Below are 21,917 nucleotides of genomic sequence, written 5' to 3'. Positions count from 1 at the left end.
TGGGGACTGCTGATGTGTCCATGGCGGCCGGGCTGAGGCTGCGTCTTCAGGAGGGAACTGCTGGGTGGGCACAGAGGGCACCTGCACCTTCAGACATGAGCTTGGGTGGAGTAGCAGGAGGTTTGGGAGCTGGAGCAGTCCATTCACCCCGAAATTCCTCCTTGGTCACAGCCTTTCCATCAGTGGCCTGCTCTTTCTGTTCTGTCTCTTCAGTGTCTCAGCGGAATGTCTAATAACCCACAGTTGATTAACACATTCTCTTTTAAAAACATTTTGGTGTTCTTACTTTACTATGTCAATGGGTCAATGCCTACACTAGAATCTAAAAGTAAGACCCCCCCAACATATGCAAATAAGACCAGTGCCACACCATTTCTACATAAACCTGAGACTACATTTGAAGAAATATGATCAAATGAAGATTAACCTGAATTTCTAGAGGCAAAAACTCAGAAATGTCTGAGGCTATAGTGTAAGTGAGATCTGGAAAAGAATCAAAATCACAAATGTCTTTAGTCCCAAAATTTATATAACTCTTTGCTTATTTTCCTTTTATTATAGGAAATAAAGGCTGAGATCTGAAAAGCTAACATAGCTACTTCTATGATGAAACCTTTCTGTCCATGCTCACCTTGCCTTTTTCCCTCCCAATACTATCAGGTGTGAGTTTATCATAGCAGACATTAAGTAGTGATGATTGCATTCTTTATTTGAAGTTTGGAGTTATTTTGTAACTCCATTCAGGTTTGAAATCACAATATACCTTGCTTTATCTGACATATACAATTCATTTGAAATTCAGAAAATCAAATTATTTCCCAGTAGATTTATAGGATAACTTTTGCAATTTGTGATTTTAATTTCTCTATGCTTTTCAATGATCAATGCTTCTGTGTCTTTTAATTGTGTGTTTTTCCCTTTATAATCTTTAGTGAGGACATATTGTAAAATTTGATGAGATAGATAATACAGCATCAGAATGTGAGACCTAAAATGTAAGATAAATTTACTTGATCTCATAGATATCAGTTAAATCATAATGTAAGCTTGAGTACAAAAATACGACAATAGAGTGCTAGACATATTGGAAGGATAATTTAGATTTGAATGGACAAAGCTAATGCTTAATTTTAATTCTGGCCTGTGGTGGCCATTGTGACATACTGCCTAGTAGCTCCTTCAATAAAGGAGTTGTTGCCCCAAGTCCTGGGATTGCTTTCAGCAGACAGCCTTCAGCTGTCAGCCCCTTGAGAGATTTCCTTGGCTGCTTGGGGATCCATATTCAAAGACAGAACAGTGTGGGAGATTAAGGGCCGAGCCATCTGGGCCCAACTTGGGATGACTCTGAAGGGTCATTCTAGGTCCAGAGCTCCCCTGGGGTTATGCAAGGTTGTCTGGGACCTGCATCTTATGTTGACTTCTCTCTGCCCATTCTTGCTTTGTTCCCTTCCCTTCCTCAGGTGTTGATCCTAAGGGCACTCCTTTGTAACATCCTGCATGCTAAATTCCATCTCAGAGTCTGTTCCCTGGGGAACCCAACCTATGGTCTGTTTCTAAATATGCCAAACCAGACGTTGCTGTAACTTCCTAACCATCCCTTTCCCTGATCTATTCCATTTTGTAAATAACACCTCCATTCATTCCACAAATAATTTTTGAGCACCTACTATGTGCCAGTCACTGTGTAGGGAAAGAGATGTGGTGTTGGCCCAGCAAATACGATCCTCCCCTCTGGGAGCCTACATTTCAGTGGGGAAGAAAGATAGTGAACAAATCATTACCAGTATAATAAGTATTTCAGCTGGAAAAATGTAGGGTATTATATACAGATAGCCATGGTATAAAGACACGGGATTTGGAATTAATAGGTTTAGCTGAGCCACATACTGTGTGAATATGGGCAGGTCACTTTCTCTAAGCATCACTTTCCTCATCTATAAAACAGGTCCATAATCCCTCAACTACCAATCTATTTTAAAAGAAATTGTTCTATCTAAAGAGATAGTCTATATATAAATACTCAGAATATTAAGGGTCTCTACAGAATTTATCTGAACCTGGCTTCCTTCCTGAATTGTGAGTTCTTCCCAAAGGTAAAAAATCAACCTAATGGTAATATTGTATTACCTAGAACAGTTGATAAATTAGAATATCGCTCCTCCTGTTTATGCCAGGTAACAGAGTATGCAGCCTTTAAAATATGTTGAAAACAATACTGATAATTGGAACCTGAATTTTTTATAAAAATATTGTTAAATTTGTAGAATAACTTTGAAAACTTTAATGAAATTTCAGATGCACCAACATCTATGTGGAAATTCAACGTAGACGTTTTTTTCCCAGGTTTAGCGAGGTATAATTGACAATTAAATTTTGTGTATATTTAAGGTGTACAACCTGATGACCCTAGTATCTGTATACATTGTGAAATATTCAACCACAGCCAAGCCAATCAACATATCCATCACCTCACACCTAAGGTAATGGCTTTTAAGAGAAATTTGTTAAATAACATGATCTCCTGCACTCAGTTATCTACTATGTATCTTTGTGGCAGGAAATTGTATCCCTTTATCTTTCTTTTTCCCAGACCTAAAGAAAATGCTATGCTTTCAAACTTAAGTATATTAACACTCTCCCAGATGAATGTGTATGCCTGCCCCTGCCGAACCTATAATATTCCAAAGTATTTATAGTATATACCAATTACTAAAGGCTCATAAGTGATTTTTAAACTTAGTATTGTGAACATGCTTACTACCTATTTGCATCAGAAACATTTCTTGGTATGTAGTACATTTATAAAGTTTTCAAAAGTTTTCTCGTTTTTCCATTTAAGACCGTGTATTGTCATCATTTAAACATCTCCTTTGCTAAGCCTGCCTTAGTGTTTTGGACTGGCAGTGTTTTTAGTCCTTACTTATACTTTTATGATATATCCACTTCATATATATTCATTGTAATTTTCAAATCTGTATTTTATAATATCTTGCCAACTTATGGTCAGTCTTCTAACATTACATAATAAAACATTTTAATCAAATAAGTCACATTGATGAAGTCTTACACTGGCTTTTTAATCTGTGACCTCTTTTATTATTTTTTTTTCTTACAATTAACTTGCTGTTTTCTTGATTAATTAAGTTTCTCATACTGTGGCTTTTTTTCTCACATCATGTGTTTTTGTAAGGCACTGGTCTTCTTTCCCACCTCCCAGATTGTCAGTCACTTAATATTTGTTTTGTTTTGTTTTGTTTTGTTTTTTTCTTTTTCTTTTCAACCTACCTTCCACATGCTTTTTTTGTTGTTGAAGGAGTCTGCACGTGGCAGCATGGTCTAGGCAGGAAAGGAAAAGGAAGTTATTACTGCTCTCTTCTGGCCGCCTGCAATAATAAATCATAACTTGCCATTCCCTAACTGGTGGCTGGAGACTTATCTTCATAAATGCATGTGACCCAAGAAGTTTCAGTTTACATACCCTATCCCTTGGGGTTCTTGCCTGTAGAGAGCCTTTTCCTTCCTGAAATTAGACAAAGGTTGTAAGAATTGAAGCTAGGGCTTCAAAGCACAGGAAAAGAGAATGTTGTCTTATCCTGTTGTTACAGTGGAGCTCCAGCTGGCCATGTTTACCTACCCAGGGTGTGAGGCTACATGTCCATCTGTGAAGGGCCGCACAGCGCTGAGGCTTGCCCTTAAGTTTGGAACTTAGGAACTTTGGGAAATATTTCTTGTATGTTTTCCTACATGCTTACTTTTTTAGTGACAACTCTCTAGGTTTAGGTGTATCCTTAAATTGCTAAGCATTGAGCACAAAGATTTACTCATTTGCTAGAGTGACATTTAACTTCTGTATTATACATTCAGTGACCATATAATTTACTATCCAAACCAAAACACTTCTAACTGTGAAAGGGGACATTATTAATAACTATACCAGGTCAACAGGCATAAACCAGGACTGTCTTGGACTATCTGGAATGTGTGATTTTCCTATTTATACCTGATTATTTCCTTTGAAAACATTTAAGCAAGCCCAAATCACTTTACATAATGGAGAAAGTTGGGGTGGAGGTGGGTGCAGTAACTGTATGACACTTCTTAACTGCTACCCTATCAGCACAAATGTTGATGTCACTGAAGAGTACATAGATAACCATATCTAAAAGGAAGGATACATTTTAGAAATTAAAAACGAATGTCAAGGTAATAATAATACTAGCCGACAGTATTGATTGCTTACATGCCTTATTTATCCTTCAGCCACCCTATGAAGTGACTCCCACTTTTGTTATTCTTATAATTAGTTTTGATTAATAATAAATTTGTTATTATTCCCATTTTTGTATTCTTATAATGATAACCAAAAATAAAAAATGTTAAAGACATCTTATTCCAAAGCCTATGTGTGTTTTAACTACAACACTATACTGCCTTCCTCTGGACATACTTCATATCTCTGTGATTACCTTTTTAAAAATACAGTCAGCTACACTCCCTTTTATGCAAAAAACAGCAGTAAAGAGACTCTCTCTCTGCCAGCTTGGCACCGCGGAGCCATGGCTCTGTGCTTTGTAGCCAGCCCAGTAATTCTGAAAGGGTTTGCTGGTGCCCAGAAAGTGAGGTTGCCACAGTATGGCTTCAACAATTGTTTTAGCATGGCGCTATTACTGGTCTAGTATTCTGATTACAGGATTTTAAACAGACGCAATAATCGGCTCTTTCTACTCCTCAGACAGGTGATTTTAGAATTATTGAACCACATACTCTAAGGAAAAAGCAGCCCTTCATAAATTTTTTTCCTTTATGGATCTATGACCCTTTAAAAAATAATATTGTCATTAAATGCATTCTAAATTAAGCTTCTGTTACCTTCTACATTGAGAAAGGAGAATGCACTAGTTTACACATAAGGCGTAGTTTGCATTGTATGTTTTTGTGGGATCCTTTACTATAATTGTGTACCGTGTGTCAGGTGCTCTGCAAGTTGCTTTATGTTTAGTTCATGTCATCTCACAATAACTCTATGACTTAGTTTATTTATTATCTCCCTTTTACATGTGATGAAATAGAGACACTGAAAAAGTTGAAATAATTCACTCAAGGTGTTACTACCAGCAGTGGCAGAGCAGGGATTTGAACCCTGGGAATCTGACTCCAAGGTCCTTGAATCTAACCACCACACTCCTTATGAAGGCTGCTTACTTGAAAGCTTCTACTTTTGAAGGAGGAAAAAAAAAAAAAAGGTGAATGCAGATGAGAAGTGTAAACTGTAACATGTGAGAGCTGAGTGTCCTACTTGTCTGAATTTCCGGCTGGGCAGTTTAGTCTTCATATTTCATCTACCAGAGTGTGTACGTATTTTATTATAATCACTAGAGGTGCTTCAAGAGCCTTGGGTGACAGAACCAAAGTTCTAATGTTGCAGCAAAGATATTTGTTCTGTGGGTGGTATGCTATTGGGATAGACTTGTACAAAAGAGTCTTCAGGAAGACGTTAACAGAAAAGACTCTACCAAACCCATTGTCAGCTGATTAGGCCTCTTGGCCCAGGGCACATTTTTTTTTTTATTTAACAAATTTAATCAGTTATACATATACATATGTTCCCATATCCCCTCCCTTTTGCGTCTCCCTCCCGACCTCCCTATCCCACCCCTCCAGGCGGTCACAAAGCACCGAGCTGATCTCCCTGTGCTATGTGGCTGCTTCCCACTAGCTATCTACCTTACGTTTGGTAGTGTATATATGTCCATGCCGCTCTTTCGCTTTGTCACAGCTTACCCTTCCCCCTCCCCATATCCTCAAGTCCATTCTCTAGTAGATCTGTGTCTTTATTCCTGTCTTACCCCTATGTTCTTCATGACATTTTTTTTTCTTAAATTCCATATATATGTGTCAGCATACAGTATTTGTCTTTCTCTTTCTGACTTACTTCACTCTGTATGACAGACTCTAGGTCCATGCACCTCATTACAAATAGCTCAATTTCGTTTCTTTTTATGGCTGAGTAATATTCCATTGTATATATGTGCCACATCTTCTTTACCCATTCATCCGATGATGGACACTTAGGTTGTTTCCATCTACAGGCTATTGTAAATAGGGCTGCTATGAACATTTTGGTACATGACTCTTTTTGAATTATGGTTTTCTCAGGGTATATGCCCAGTAGTGGGATTGCTGGGTCATATGGTAGTTCTATTTGTAGTTTTTTAAGGAACCTCCATACCGTTCTCCATAGTGGCTGTACCAATTCACATTCCCACCAGCAGTGCAAGAGTGTTCCCTTTTTTCCACACCCTCTCCAGCATTTATTGTTTCTAGATTTTTTGATGATGGCCATTCTGACTGGTCTGAGATGATATCCCACGCACATATGGTCACCTTATCTTTGATAAAGGAGGCAGGAATGTACAGTGGAGAAAGGACAGTCTCTTCAATAAGTGGTGCTGGGAAAACTGGACAGGGACATGTAAAAGTATGAGATTAGATCACTCCCTAACACCATACACAAAAATAAGCTCAAAATGGATTAAAGACCTAAATGTAAGGCCAGACACTATCAAACTCTTAGAGGAAAACATAGGCAGAACACTCTATGACATAAATCACAGCAAGATCCTTTTTGACCCACCTCCTAGAGTAATGGAAATAAAGACAAAAATAAACACATGGGACCTAATGAAACTTAAAAGCTTTTGCACAGCAAAGGAAACCATAAACAGGACCAAAAGACAACCCCCAGAATGGAGAAAATATTTGCAAATGAAGCAACTGACAAAGGATTGATCTCCAAAATTTATAAGCAGCTCATGTAGCTCAGTAACAAAAAAACAAGCAACCCAATCCAAAAATGGGCAGAAGACCTAAATAGACATTTCTCCACAGAAGATATACAGACTGCCAACAAACACATGAAAGGATGCTCAACATCTTTACTCATTAGAGAAATGCATATCAAAACTACAATGAGATATCATCTCACACCGGTCAGAATGGCCAGGGCACATTTTTAACCTGGTAGGCCTGATAGCACAGAGGACAGTGCACCACTCGCTAGGGAACATACAGGGAGAACTGTAAAATGATGGGAGAGGCTTGTGGTAAAATACCAGAGTTTGTCGAACCACATAAAGACTTCACTTGAGTAGAAGCACTGAGTGTAATTATAATCTGCATAACAAAAATGTGAAAAGGTATCAGCTTTTCATACCTTCCGAACTTTGGAACAACTTAATCTGAAATCTTAACTTGAGAAGCTCTAGAGGGAGCTAATCTATTTATATGCAAATGTATTTTTTTAAAGACATCTCAAATCTCAACCGTGCTATTAACCAGACTGAGGATTCATTCATGCTCATACAGTAGTAATGATCTTCAAATTTATAAACGTACAGTAGTGTCGATCTTCATCTGAAGGAAACATGGGTTATTTGATTTTCTTTGAGAATATTCTTTCCTGTACAAGTGATTCACATGCTGTAACCCTCACAGTACATATGTGTAACACATGTCAGAATTTAAAAAGAAAGTAATGGCTTTTGCTGATGAAAGACTTTTAAAATATTTCCCTCAAAAACGTGTTTAAAATATATATGCAAATATAAATATGGGTCTACACGCACATATATACATCCCTACCCCTAAGCCACACTGGCTCTTTCGGGAGGTCCCCTCGGACTTTAAAATATAAGACATATTTATTCTGAGTGCTGTGGCTGCTGGGTCACAAATATGGGAAAATAAAATTATCTGTTTCTTCTTTTAGGTTAGGGTGAAGACAACCCAGTTCAGAGTTCACTTCTTTTTCAGGTTGGGAGTATTGAATCTCGTATTAGGTTGGATTTATAATTTCCAGAATCCAAGGCCCTGGAGTAGAGACACGAACCTACCCCCACAGATTTCATGGTAGAGCATCCCTACAACATCAACATTTCCCTGCCTTCAAAAGCTTATCTTCTAAGCTAAGACAAATGGACAGCAACTTTTTCATTTGATTTAGTGGAAGTAAAAGAGTCTTTATGTTTTCCTTTGCTAAAAGTAGCTCACGGTAGAGTTCTAGAAGAAATGAAACCCACAGAAAAGTTAAACAGTTTGTAGGTACAAAAAGGGAATTAAGGAACTTTTAGGGTGACATGAAGTATTTGAATTGGGCCAGGTACTTATGAAGATAGTAAGCAGGTACATCATTTGAGGGCATTGGAGAAAGCATGGTGAGGGAGGTTAGGTGGACAGAAAAGGCCTACCTGATTTCTGGGGAGAGATGGTAGCAGCCCTGTGGAAGGACCATATCCATGGAGGGGAGCAAAGGTAGCTGCCACTGACTGGCCCTCTCATTCCGCCCTTCTTGTCCTCTGGTCTCCATGTCGCCAAGTTCTTTTAAACTCAGATAAGCTGTCTTATCTTGTTATAGTTACTTAATGTTTAAAATCTTACTCTTACTCTGAAAGAAAAAAATAATAGGTATTTTTTTTTCTCTCAATTTCAACCCCATCAAAAATTTTAATAATAAGATGAACCTGCATACAGATGGTATATGTTTTTACTGTTCCAAGTACTTGATATTTATTGGGTTAATTTTGTCAGACTGGGAGCAGGCAGTACAATGAAGGAAAGAGCAGATTAATTGTGTATAAGCTAAGGTGAAAAGACATCATAACAAAACTGGAATAGGTGAACAGAATTAGGAAGGGGAAACAAAAATATCAGGTGACAGGATCAAATATTTGTATTAATTCTCAAATCATCAATATGATTTATAGAAATATTTAACTTTCCCTGTTATCCTATATGTCATTTATTGTAGAACTGTAGTAATAATTTTTAATGCTGTTGATAGTATGATTTTGCTCATGGCTGATTTCTCTTAGCATGATTTTCAGAATTTCAACATTCTTTACTGATTTGGATTTGGATTTTTTTTAACCATTCTTTTAAATGTCCAAGTCAATGAAATATTGTATATATGAAAATAGAATTAATCAAATGAGTTTATTTATATAAGAGTGTAATAGTATATTACTGAGAAATAGACCCCATGTGATACAAATGAAAGAACACAAGACATAAAGTCATGGTCAAGTCAGAGGTGTGTCACTTTACATGGCCACAGATATAGAGTCATATCTATGTGGCCTTTAACCAGTTTCACGGCTTCAGTTTCCTCCTCTGAAATGGGGAAAATGATACAAGTTTTATATACATTTCAATATTATTTCAGAGTGAAGTGAGATGAGATTGACTATGTATTCATTTTGAAATGTATGAAGTGCTACTCAGATAGAAACAAATATTATACACACAAAGAAAAACAAACAATATTTTAATTTTACCATACATTAATTAAACCATGAAACTTTAGGATGTTGATGTCTGGCTTATCAAAAATTTTTTTTCACTTTTATTGAACCCAATACCACACTGCCATACTGAAGACATTTTAACAAAAAAAATAATGTCATCTTTCTTTTTTGAAAGATTGGTATTGAGATCACAAGCTCTTACCATTTTTAGAAATTAAGATCCCTCTAAGAATCTAATGAAAGCTAAGCATCCTCTCCCAGAAAAATATTCATATCACATACAGACAGAATTTTGCAAAGAATTTCAAAGGTGTTCATATCCATGGATCCTAATAAAAACCACATCTCCACCTTAGATTGACATATAGTAGGACTTCGGTCATATGGCTTCTTTCCTTTCAGATTTCTGGGTTTTCCAGACTATCACGGTCTTCTACTGTGGACTTTTAAAGAAGTTGTTTTCCTGCCCAGCTGTGCCTCCACCCATTCCTTGCTTTAGCTGTGTTCCATCTAAGGTCTGTCTCTTAAACAGTCTTGATTCCTGTGTTCAGTCTACCGCCCCCCCCCCCCACCACTGCCATTCTCCAGCATTTTTCGTCAGTGCTCATTCATAGTGGAAGCAGTAAGGGAGAGAATGGGAGCTAGGAACCACACCAACAGATGCAAGAAGCAGAGGCTTTGGAGGGAAATGGCATTTGCAGGTAGTTCCAGTACTACCAGTTGCAGCAAGGCCAAACAGGAAAATAGTCTGAAAAACTAAAATGTTAAGATTTTCACCGATTTAAAATTCTACTAATCCTAAACAGCCAAATATTTGAAATTTTTTGTTCCTGGGTTCATCTGTAAACAGCCCTTGATTGAGATCCTCTGGAATTTGACCATTCCCCTCCTCTGGTAATATAATATGAAAGTGCTCTTTAAACTGTAAAGAACTATAACAATGTAAGGGAGTATCATGCTGGATTATTAATGTGGTTTGATGTGATGTGAAGAAAAGTTACAGATCATCACCATCCATTGTGTGAAATGTCAGCCAGATGAACAAACAGACCAAAGTTTTTTCCCTCTGGTAGTCAGTCTATCAACTGTATATTTTTCCAGGTTTGTAGAATTTTAATCCCCAGATTTTCTACTTTTGCACTAAATCCTCAGCCTTTTCAACTCTTAATTTTATATCATTTCACAAATGGTCCTCAATATCTAGTGCTTTCAGACACTACCACCTTAAATTTAAGTCAGCATGTGTGAACAACAACCAAAACAAAATTCAGCACAAATGTTTTTAAATGCAGACATATTCTTAGACTACCAGAAGAGTGTGGTGTTCTTATTTAGTAACTTCAACAACAATCTTTCTAGATCTCTAAGTGTTCCTGTTTAGAAAATGAGAATAAGGACATATAAGTTCTTCATGAGCCAGGTGGATTCACTGTTGTGGAATTTGGGGGTTTATTATCCAATGTCAGTTTAAATTTCTATATTCTAGTGCCATTGTAATCCAATGAGAATCTATTTTTAAAATAAAATCTAGAAGCAGGTAGTAAACTGCTTAATAATGAATGTGAAGTATTGAATTAGAGTATTATTTTATGCTTTTAAAAATATTATTGGTACTGCCAGGTGAATTTTTGCGGTAATATTATGATGTTCATAACCAACATTGATTTTAAGATTTGCACATTACATAAGCAGAAACCGCAAGGCACAAAGATTTAAGGTGCAGGAATGCTGCTGAGGCAGCATTAACAGTGAATTAGATTCCCATTAGGTACTGTTTAGTGAAAGGGGATGTGCATATGCAGGGTTTAAAGAAATTTAGGAGAGAGACATTTTTAATTCAGAATGCCAACAGGCATCATTTGGTATTAGAATTGTGGCTTGCATTGTTTTCTGTGTGAACTTTCATCACCATTCAGAACTCTCCCTTTTTTTAATGCAGTAATGTATTTTTGATAGACAATAAATTAATAGTAAATGATAAATTACTCTTTTTTAGAGGGAGAAAAGACATTTGATGCAAAGAAAGAGTGAAGGCATAGCTATAAAATTCAAGGCCACTAGATACTGTATTGTAACTAATTTTTTTATTAAGCTTTCTTATATTGTGTCAAATCAGTTACTAGTGTTAGTAGTTGGAATGTTTATGATTCTTTTAATCTAGAACTATTATTTCTCAGTTTCTTTATTTTGCAGACCACTGATGAATTCTTCCGTTTCTTCAAGCCAAGTGGCTCTTTTTTTTAAGTTTTAGAACGATTTAATTTTATAGAAATAACATTCTATAGAAACAAGTTAAAATGTAATCATTTTTCAGCATAAAAGAAAGCAAAATGACATTGATAATCTTTGAAGAGAAAGATCTTTGTGGTCATTTAAAACACCAAGGAATTACAAGGCCATGGTGAAGAGCAGGGTAGTTAAATTGGAAAAGTCAAAGACATCTTTCTTTACTGATGTGCCATCTACTAAAAATTAGCAGAAGTTAGTCCTAAGTAGCTAACAGTGAACTCCTGGTACAACTCCCTGAAGCACTGAAATAGGACGTGGTGGAAGAAACTTATAAAAGAAGCCCTCAGGGATTCCTCTTTTTTTCCCCTGTGATGCCTTTAATCCTTGAATTGTCAAACCACGTGGAAAATAATAGAACTGTGTAGTTCTAAGACTTAAGTGGTATTGTCTTTTGAAAAGAAAATATTAGGTCTTTTCACACCTCTGGACAAGAATAAGGCATGTGTTCAGTGTAGAAAAGAGTAAATTTGAATAAGAGATGCATATTGCTTTTTCATTTTTAATATGATATTACTGTTATCTATGACTAAGCAGATTGTACCCAGTAGGGAAAAAAAATTGTGGCCAATATTTTATTTTCCTTTTTAAAAACAGATGATTCAACGAGAAGCAGATGTGAAAAGTAAGGTGACTGCTGTGGCGTTGACAGACTCTGTTCACAATGTGTGGCATCAAGAAGCTGGCAAAACGATTCGAGAATGGATGAGAGAGGTGAGATGATTTTTTTCAGTGCTGAGATGAATGAGTGTGAGCCTTTATGTCTTGAGCAGCCCCACTAACTTATATCACCTCCCACCGCCAAACTCCCTTTCTGGAGGCAGAAAGAGGGAATAGAGAAAACTAGACATGGTTGAAATAATAATAGGAAACCCTTCTGAAGAAAAACTACTTTTTTGAAAGCCCTCCTCCCATTTTTCTTTTTTCTTTTTTTTTTTTTTTGGCTTTCTATAGAATATCCCCTTTTTCTTTTTCTTTTTTTTTTTTTTTTTGGCTTTCTATAGATTATATGTATGCATACAGTATATAGTAGGAGCTTTGGCTGAATAAGGTCATGATGTTAGGAGGTTATTTTTCCCTGATTTTTAATTTTGGTATTTAGCATTGGTACTGCTTAATTACAAGAAACAAGCCCAATATACACTGTCTCATTCTTTTCTTCAGAAGTGGTCAATATGTGCCCCCCTTAAATGGATGGCTCACTGCTGCCAGTAGGGGGAGAAGAAGTGAAAAGCTGAAATAGTGTTTTGCAGACCCTTGAGCTAGGAGAAACCCAGGGGCTGGTCATGGTCCAGCCTCAGGCTAAGAAAGTTTTTCACGCCTCCTAAGGGCTTGTGAACCTGAGAATTTACAAGAACTCATTGAACATGCTCCCATTTTTCAAAAAACTTTCAGCTCATTATTCCCTTGATTCCTATTACAGATATATAGCTGAAATTTCTTTTTTACTTATATTCACCTTCCTGATATTATAAGCAATTGACATTAGCCACGCCATGCTTTAGCAACTGTTTAATCAAATCAATACTTATATTTATATATATGAATGAGCTGGTTGACCTTCCTGATTTTCTTCCAGTTTTTTTTTTAATAGAATACCCAGTTATTTATTCAGCTGACCTCTCACCATAGGTACAGTAACTTCTGCCAGTCCTCATGGTGCACCATAAGGACCAGAGAGTTAATGTTTGAAAAGAGTTTTGACTAAACAGAAGGACTAGGCTATACAATCCCACAGTGGTGTTATCATATCACCAATCTGTTTTCACTGTTGTTATTCTCCATTAGAAAAAGTATTTTCATCATGCAGAAGTCCAAAATCTTTTTGCTCCACTCCTTATAATGAACATATAAAGGTGGGGTTTTTTTAATCTATTCTAACACCCAGGTGTTTTCTGACCACATTGCTTTTCTCCTTTCTCCTTTCACAATTTAGCTACATCCTTAATTTTCATTTCCAAGGACCTAAATTCTTCCAAGAGAAATTTTGTGTATTTTATGGCTATAGTTTCTTATGCAGTTTATCGGTCCAAATGGATACATAAACAGCTCCCAGTATTATATAACTAGTAAGGTTTATAAATGATCTGTTGGTACCTTTTTCCCCCCCACACAGCCAATATAGAATTTAGGGCTTATCCCAAACAAGAAGCATCCCTGTTTATCATGTTTTTCAATTGCGAGTTCTTCATGTCTCATTCCAGGTGACAAATATAACAGAATTTATTTAGATTTACTTTTTAAGTATTTCTAAGATGGGATTAGGCATCCCCTAAAAATCAGCATATATTAATCTGTGCATTTTTTCATCTGACTGAAATAGGCAGTAATTGAATTTATCTTAATTTAGTCAAAGCTGTCAATAATTTTTTTGCAGACATAGCTTTTATAAAATTTTTGAAAATTTTATAAAATTTGATAAATGACCTAGTGCTTTCAATTCCCTCAATTATGCCTTAGGCATAAAGAAGCATGAAGAGTTTTGTGTTACTATGTACCAAAATTCAAACCCCAGGTCAATCACTTACCTAGCTGTGTAGTCCTGGGCAAGTTTCTTAATATCTTTGAGATTCAGTTTTCTCATCTATAATATATAATACCTATCTGTAAACATGGCTGGGAAAAAATACATGTAAGGAAACAGCACAGTTGTTGGCAATTTAAAGAAGTTCAGTAAATCACAGCTATTATTATTGCTACCTTTTCACCCCAAATAATATAAGATAGATGAACACTGTTCTCCTTTTGTTTCATGAATGATTTGCATATTCAAAATACCTTACAAAAGAGAAGTAATTCAGAACAAGGAGTTAGGAGAACTAAGTATTGATAATGATGCTGGCTTAGTCACTCACTAGGTAAAACAGTAATTAAGGAGCTAGCGTGAACTACCTGGGTCTACCAGGTACTCTGCCAAGGCTTACTGTCTTGAGAAAGCCACTCTGCCTTTCTGGGCCTGTTTCATAATTGTAAACTAGACATAATAATTCCGATTTCATCTATTTCATGAATTATTGTGAGAATCAAAGATGATAACCAGGAGGAAAACCCCTTGAAAACCAAATGGTACTACATAAAGAAATCAAGTGTATTACTGTAGAAAACACTATAAGATCCCAGAGATAAAAATGATTAGATCATTGTTAATGGGGCTTTGAAATCATCCCTGCTCAGAGCTCTCCACTGAAACAAGAGCAAAAAGAGGGACTATAGAAGTCTCTTTCAGATATCCTTGCAGGAACTCACCTAAATGTGTGATCCCCTAGTGGAGAATTCAGTGTGGTTTATTTAGCAAAGTTAGAGTCCAGGATTTCCCAACACTCAGGATGAAACAGCGTCCCCTCTTCTTTCTCCTCTTCAGTCCCTGTGCACTCTGCAAGACTCCATGAAATACTGAAGAGCAAGCAAGCCTGGATTCAGCGATTAGAAAGGGCAGTTGTCTTGAGCACAGGTGTTGGGAGAAGCCGTGGCAGGGCAGCCTTTGTGCCCTCCACCGCCCACTGCCCTACCACCTCTGACTCCAGCTCCATTTAAAGTCAGCTCAAAAACTGAGAGTTTGCAGATATCCCTGCCAAGAAAAACACCTCAGCTGAACCGGCACCTTATCCATAAAAACACCAGTCTGGTTGTAGATGAAGCCTCAGTGCTTTTGGCCTCTTGATGATTGGCTCCATTATTTCACCAAACACTGCTTTAAAATGTGGAAGTAAGATAATGGTACAAATTGCCTAGTCATTCTTGTTGTACTACAAATTAGTAAAGCTGTTTGTTGTTTTACAAACATGTTTAAATTAATATGGTAAAGTTGCTGATGTTAAGTATTCATTTACTATAGAAAGCTGATTTTTAAAAATTCTTCTGATTAGCACAGTGAAAGAAGGTTAAGTACTGTATTCTTGTATTAATTGTATAACTTTAAAATAACAATTTCTTTTAAAGAAAGAAGGTCAAAGAGGGCTACTTATGGCAATGATTCCAAGCGAAATCTACTCCCAACCAAAAGACCAAGCATACATACTAAGCCAGCCTCATGAGAAGAGGTAGAAAGTAACCAAAGGCAGCTCCTGAAAGGAGCTTCTTACCTCAGGCTCCAGGCCTGTAAAGTCTGAGTGCACAAGGATGAACCCACTTAGCATAAGAAGGACATTATGCTAAGTGAAATAAGCTAGACACAGAAGGAAAAATACTACATGATATCACTTATATGTGGAATCTTAGAAAGTCGAGTACACAGAAGCGGAGAGTAGGATCGTGGTTACCAGTGTCAGGAAGGTGGGGAAACAGGGAGATGTTGGTCAAAGATTGCAGTGGTATAGAATGCACAAGTCTAGAGACCTAATGTACAGCATGATGACTATATTTAATAATACTGTTTTGAATACTGGAAATTTGCTAAGAGAATGGATTTCAGGCTCTTTCACCACACCCACTGAAAAATGCTAGCTATGTAAAGGAGAACATGTTAATTGGCTTGACTGTAGTTATTTCACTATGTATATGTATATTAAATCATCATGTTGTACAACTTAAATATATAGTTTTTATTAAAAAAAAAAAAAAGGCTGAGTGGGTGAATGTCATTTCCTGACATACCCCTGGCCTCTGAAAGTCTCCAGCCAAGCCAGATGTATGGTTCTACATAATAGTCATGAACCCTTAACCATCACCATTCAGTTCTGAGTGTCAGTCCTGGAAACACAACCTGATAAGTAGTAGTTCTTGTCTGAGGAGGACACAATGCCTTCCATATTAAACATCAACCTCTAGACACTGATGATTTATATAACTCATAAAAATGAATAAAAATCTATGCTCAACCAGGGCAACATGCATCTCCAAATACTTCCAAATATCTTGCACAGGAATACCTAGTACCTACTTTTCTCTTTAAACATAATATATTAAGCTGTAAACTTTTTTTTTTTATAATAGTTTTTATCTGCTAATACCAAACTCCCAATCCCTCCCTTCCCCACCCCTCCCCCACCCCGCTTCCCCTTCGTAACCACAAGTTTGTTCTCTATGTCTGTGAGTCTGTTTCTGTAAGCTGTAAACTTTTTATAAAAATTTTTAATTCATTTCATATCTACACTGAAATATTGTCAACCTTGGTTTAAATAGTCACTCAGCACTGCTTTGGCCTATAGGCACTTCTAGTTTATACTAATAGCTCCCAAACTTTTGGATTTCATGAAGAAGGCAATTTGCAACCACAAAAACCTAAAGTTTTAAAGTCATAATTTCAGAGTAAAAGACCTTTAAAGTTGAAAACACTTAACTTTAAGACACTCACTGTATTGCCTTTTTTTCTCTTATTCCCTCAGACCCAGAGAAATTGTAGTTACAGGATCCATCCCAATCTGCTGGCTCTGGCCAAGGGCTTCTTTCTCTCTACTTGTTGGTCGTGATGAGGCGGGGCTGCATCTGAGGCTCAAGCATGTCTCTGTTGGTACCTCTAGTCCAGCATGCCTTGTTGTCTGCTCAGGGCAACTGAGAATAAGATCTCTGAGGTCTGGGAACACACTCCAGCATGATCTGGGTTTAGATAGGGCCTTCCTAGTGGGCTGCTTCTGTCGTCATCCAAGACACTTAGCTAGTGTTCATCTCAACTGAAGAACTGGGATAGGGTGCAAATTGGGGCATTGAGAAGAGGGATAAAATAAGCATTAGAAAAACAGTGAAAAGAGATTTGGTTTCTAAACTATAAAAACACATCTCAGAATAGGGAGTTCCATTTGATAAGATGGAATTTCAGATAGATTGAATTCATATGTAATGGCTGTATGTCTTTCTCATATTTCCTTCTTTACATATATTTCCCAGTTTGTTTACATTATTTTGTTTCATTATACTCTGTCATATGGCAAACATATTTTTAGCTTGTTTTGTCCTTTTCTCTCTATATTTTTCCCAGTGGGATAGAAATGTCACACAAACATGCACACACCATACGTATACGTCAACTTATGGTATCAAACCTTTACAATTCTATACCAGTACTTTGTCATTGCAGAGAACTTTTGAACATATTTACTTTAATTATAGGATGTTTGTTTTCTATCCTATTTTTATGAGAGATCAAAGCCTAAACATGTGCCTAGATAAAAACTGAAATTTCAGGATCATAAAATGTAAACGTGTATTTTGTTTTAAATGTTTGAGTTAAAGGTGACCTGGATAAAATCCATTTTGTTCAGCTTTTAAAGTCAATGACGAGTTAGAAAATGACTAATCGCCTTAATACTATAATGTACCATCACTGTTACTAATACTGGAAATATCCTATAAGACATAGTTTTACATATGTGAAGTATAAGTGAACAGTATTAAGACTGACATATCACCTGGGTAATAGCCGACTTTCATCAGATTTGGAGGTCCTACTAGGATGAATAATAATAAAATATATACCTAATCGCTGCCTGTCTGTCGATAGAGCTAATTGCTGTCATTGAAAAGACTAAATTGTTTAAGAAAAAGAGAGAGAAAGAGAAAGTCATTCTTCATTGAAGCTATCTCCCTGTATCATTGGAAACCTATTTTTAGTACCTATAGAAGTCATGATTTTTGAATTTATTAGGGGTTGTGATGAATGATAAAACAAATCATCCATTTACATATCTTGACACTGCTTTGGAGAATACTCATTTCTTACAAGCAAGTGTCACACTGTATATAAAAGCTGGCTAATTGTGTGCTAATCTTCTGCATTATCTAGAACTCTCTGAGGTGGTATTCTATCAATAGTAATATTAATTTTATTTATTTCAAATGTACGAAATATCTTCTAAAACCCTATTTCTTTTATAATTTCTTCTCCCTTACATTGTATAATTTTGCATTCAGCTGCTAATTAAGATTAGGAGTGAAAATTATAGAATACATATCCACTTTAAACCATCAAGCTTTTATAATACATGAAGATAGTAATATTTTATCCATTTTAAATGTAAAATGAGAGAAAGCAGTTAAGAACATTACTAGATGTTGTGTTTGTTTTCATGTTTTTTTTTTTCCACACAGTTCAATAGTTTCATTGATCTACTGTTTCTTACAAAAATCTGCCATGCTTTGTGAACTTCACTTTCTAATCTCATACAGCAACCCTTCCTTTATGTTATTCCTGCTCTCCCTGGTCCCAGAACAGTAGGGTTGCCTTGACAAATCTATTCAAAAGCCATTCCTCGGCCTTTATTGGTGGGGACTGGGGCCTTTGAAATTCTCTCCTCACTGCAACACAGCTGACATCTTCTTCCAGACAGAATGAATTAAGGAAATACAATAAGACACTTGATCTACCAGTCAAGGATCTTTCCACAGTGAGGACGGATTCCATGGTGCACAACCAGGACAGCAAGCATCTAAAAATACACAATACATGCTTGTTTACCAGAATAGCAATCAGCGATTTTTCCAACATGATTGATAGGATGATTTCTTTTAAAATAAAATCTGTCTGGAAATTCATTGTGCTTGTGTATGTGTGTGTGTCTGCATGTGTGTGTGTGTGTGCATATGTTGGAAATTTTTTTAAAGCCATATGAGGTTAATCACATTTTTAAAGCCAGACTTCAAATACACACTTAAAATGTATGGAAGGAACATAGATTATTTTTATTTCATCTGTCTGAGTTGTAAATCATCATTATCTTAGAGGTTTATCCTTAATATTGAAACCTTTGTGTCCTCAGACACACAGCTACAATTCACCAGGTTGTGTTTCTTTTGAACTGTTTGATACAACCTTCATTGAACCAAGTTGAAGTAAAAATTAAAAGATAGTGTATGTACATGGGCCAGATTTTGAGGAGTAATTGCAAAATTTATTTCCTCTAGTATTACAAAGACAAAGAATATAGTTTTAAAATATCACTATTCTTTCACATGTTCAAATTAATATTTATTTCCATCTAAAAGTTAAAAATAGATACCCTTTTCAATTTCCTCTAATTAAAATCCTAGCCTTCTCTTATGAGTATATTGCATCATAGTTCACAGAAGGTTACATGTCTTCTTAATATCAGGACAGATAACTTGCTGAATTGTAGAAGATGAACTCTTTTCCACAGTCATATTGGTCATGAATAATTACTGACTGTTTACATAAGAGAATTTTTTACAGAGTATGGAAAATAGAGTATACTTACAGTGGTTGATTGTATAGGATAAATTAATCTCTACAGCCTAACAAGTTGGTCTTGCCTTAAATTATGTTTTAACAGAACATTGTCTCTATTACATTGCAGAACTGTTGTAATTGGGTCTCTAGCTCAGAACCATTAGACACATCAGTGGAGTCCATGCTGCCTGACTGTCCCCGAGTCTCAGCAGGTATGTGTTTGATGAGAGATGTATAGAGTGCTTTTTATTAAGGTGAAAAAATATGCTAATGAAATGTGGAATTCTATTTTGTGAATTAAGCATGTTGTTCTGCCTTGAATCTTTGAATGAATTATTGGTAACATACAGCATGGGTCTCACCCACTACCAGAAGTGCATTAAGTAGCTGAAGATACTTACCATGAAACTCCATAAAGATGAATAGGTGAAACAATGTGAGAGTAATATAGACAGTTGCTGTTGAAGCTTAGGGAGATTAGACGTACATAAATTGAAAATTAGAACAAGGACTGGATCGCTGTACAGGATCTCAGAGTATTTGTCTCTGATTGATTACCAATTCAGTGATCCAATAGGCATTCAAGACTGTGAGTTCAGAGAAGAGACATTGCTGTGGCCTAGAGTCTAGAGAAGTTTTTCATGTGAAAGATTTTGGCTGGGCCTTGTGTGTTAGATAGGACTTGGATTATAGGAAGACATGCAGGGTGGTATTCTAGGCAAAAGAAACAGCAGTATAAGGAATAAGGGCTGGAATGGATCAGAAGATATTCACAGGGGGCAAAGACAAGACTGGCCTGCCCACTGAAAGAAAAGAGGTAGCGGGGTGAGCACCTGAGGAAGCAGGTGAGCTCCAGACAGTTGAAGAGTGGCATTGATTTCCATCCTAAAAGGTGGGTTACTTTAGTCTCTAATCTCTAGGTAAGAGGAAAGAGTGACATTTTTCATTACTTTCTGATTTTGGCTTTCACAATTTTGATGGTAAACACAAACTGATCAGTGGTGTCTGGTTATGTTACAGAACAGAAATGGGTTTGCTTTGGTCATAGATGCCAGAGAATGAGTAGAAGTTTTAAACATGAACTACCTCATATAACAACCATAAGAGATAGCTAATCGCTAAGCAAAGTTGCATACATGTTTACATATTTGAAGGAAATAATTTGGAGAACAGTTCAACTACTAGGTAAAGAACTATTATTATAATTAAATTTCACCATCATTAATACCTAAACTTGAACTGAGCTTCACTATCATTATAACTAAACTTTTCAGGTCTGTCAATCAGAGTTCAGTCAGAGCAACAGACTACTAGGTGATTTATATGCTACAGTGTGTGTGTGTGTGGGGGGGGGGTGTACATTAATTACAATATATTGTCTTTATTATCAGTGATTATGTTCTATAAAGTCTCTGAGAACACTGAATTAGTGAATACTGAATCATTACTCCTAAGGAAAATACAGGATTAGGTTCCTGCAAGCTTCTGGTCACATTTTCATCGACCAATCAATATATAACTTTGTTTTATGAGTGTTTCAGTTTAAAGACGCCTTATTTAACATATATTGTTAATTCGCTAACATTGAATTCACAGTCAACAGCACTGTAACTCATGCCCTAATGGGACTTATTTTCTCCATAAGACACATCACTGTCTTAACACTTCAGCACGATACTTGGACGCCATTTCAGAGAAAAAAATCACCAACAAAAGCACAAAAATGTGGAAAACATGGCACTAAATAGTCTACAAAAAGGACACTTGTTTACAGTACAAGAACTGGAACAAGAAGGCAAAGCATGGCCTTATTTCACCTTAGTTAGGAATGTGTGTGTTGAGCAACTCAAATTTTTCACCACGTTGCACATGTGCATATCCACAAATGACCACAAAAGCACCATGAGTATTGATTTGGGGATTTACAGATAAATTTTAATAAGTAGGTGAATTCAGAAATATGGAATTCACAAATAATGAGGATTGACTATATATAGTAAAGGATATATTACAGAGATTTGACCTGGGATTTGATCAGAGCTGGTTAAGCAGTCTCTATAAGAATGTCGACTTGGCAAGCAATGCTGGAGCTGAGTCTACAGAGCAGACAGTTGTTAAGGGAAGATGTTATGTAAAGGGGTGGAGAGCAAGAATGAGCTGGAACGCATAAGCATGAGCTGGAGCCCATGAAGATGGATTTAAACCCATGT

The 21,917-nt window shown here is 36.4% G+C and overlaps 1 protein-coding gene across 7 annotated transcripts in view; it reads left to right on the top strand.

Moving 5' to 3' along the window:
* Nucleotides 1-21,917, top strand: part of ARB2A (ARB2 cotranscriptional regulator A) — a 451,132-nt gene that overhangs the window by 273,471 nt on the left and 155,744 nt on the right. For all 7 annotated transcript variants that reach the window (XM_081233582.1, XM_081233583.1, XM_081233580.1 and 4 more), the window contains 2 exons: nucleotides 12,186-12,302; nucleotides 19,835-19,919. In XM_081233582.1, coding sequence (XP_081089708.1) covers nucleotides 12,186-12,302; nucleotides 19,835-19,919 — 202 coding nt within the window. The remainder of the gene's footprint in view (nucleotides 1-12,185; nucleotides 12,303-19,834; nucleotides 19,920-21,917) is intronic.

The sequence above is a fragment of the Mesoplodon bidens genome (genome assembly GCF_964165515.1).
Source record: "Mesoplodon bidens genome assembly, chromosome: 4".
Lineage (NCBI taxonomy): Eukaryota > Metazoa > Chordata > Mammalia > Artiodactyla > Ziphiidae > Mesoplodon > Mesoplodon bidens.
Note: the sequence above shows the minus strand (reverse complement) of the source record. Positions and strands in the feature narration are given on the sequence as shown.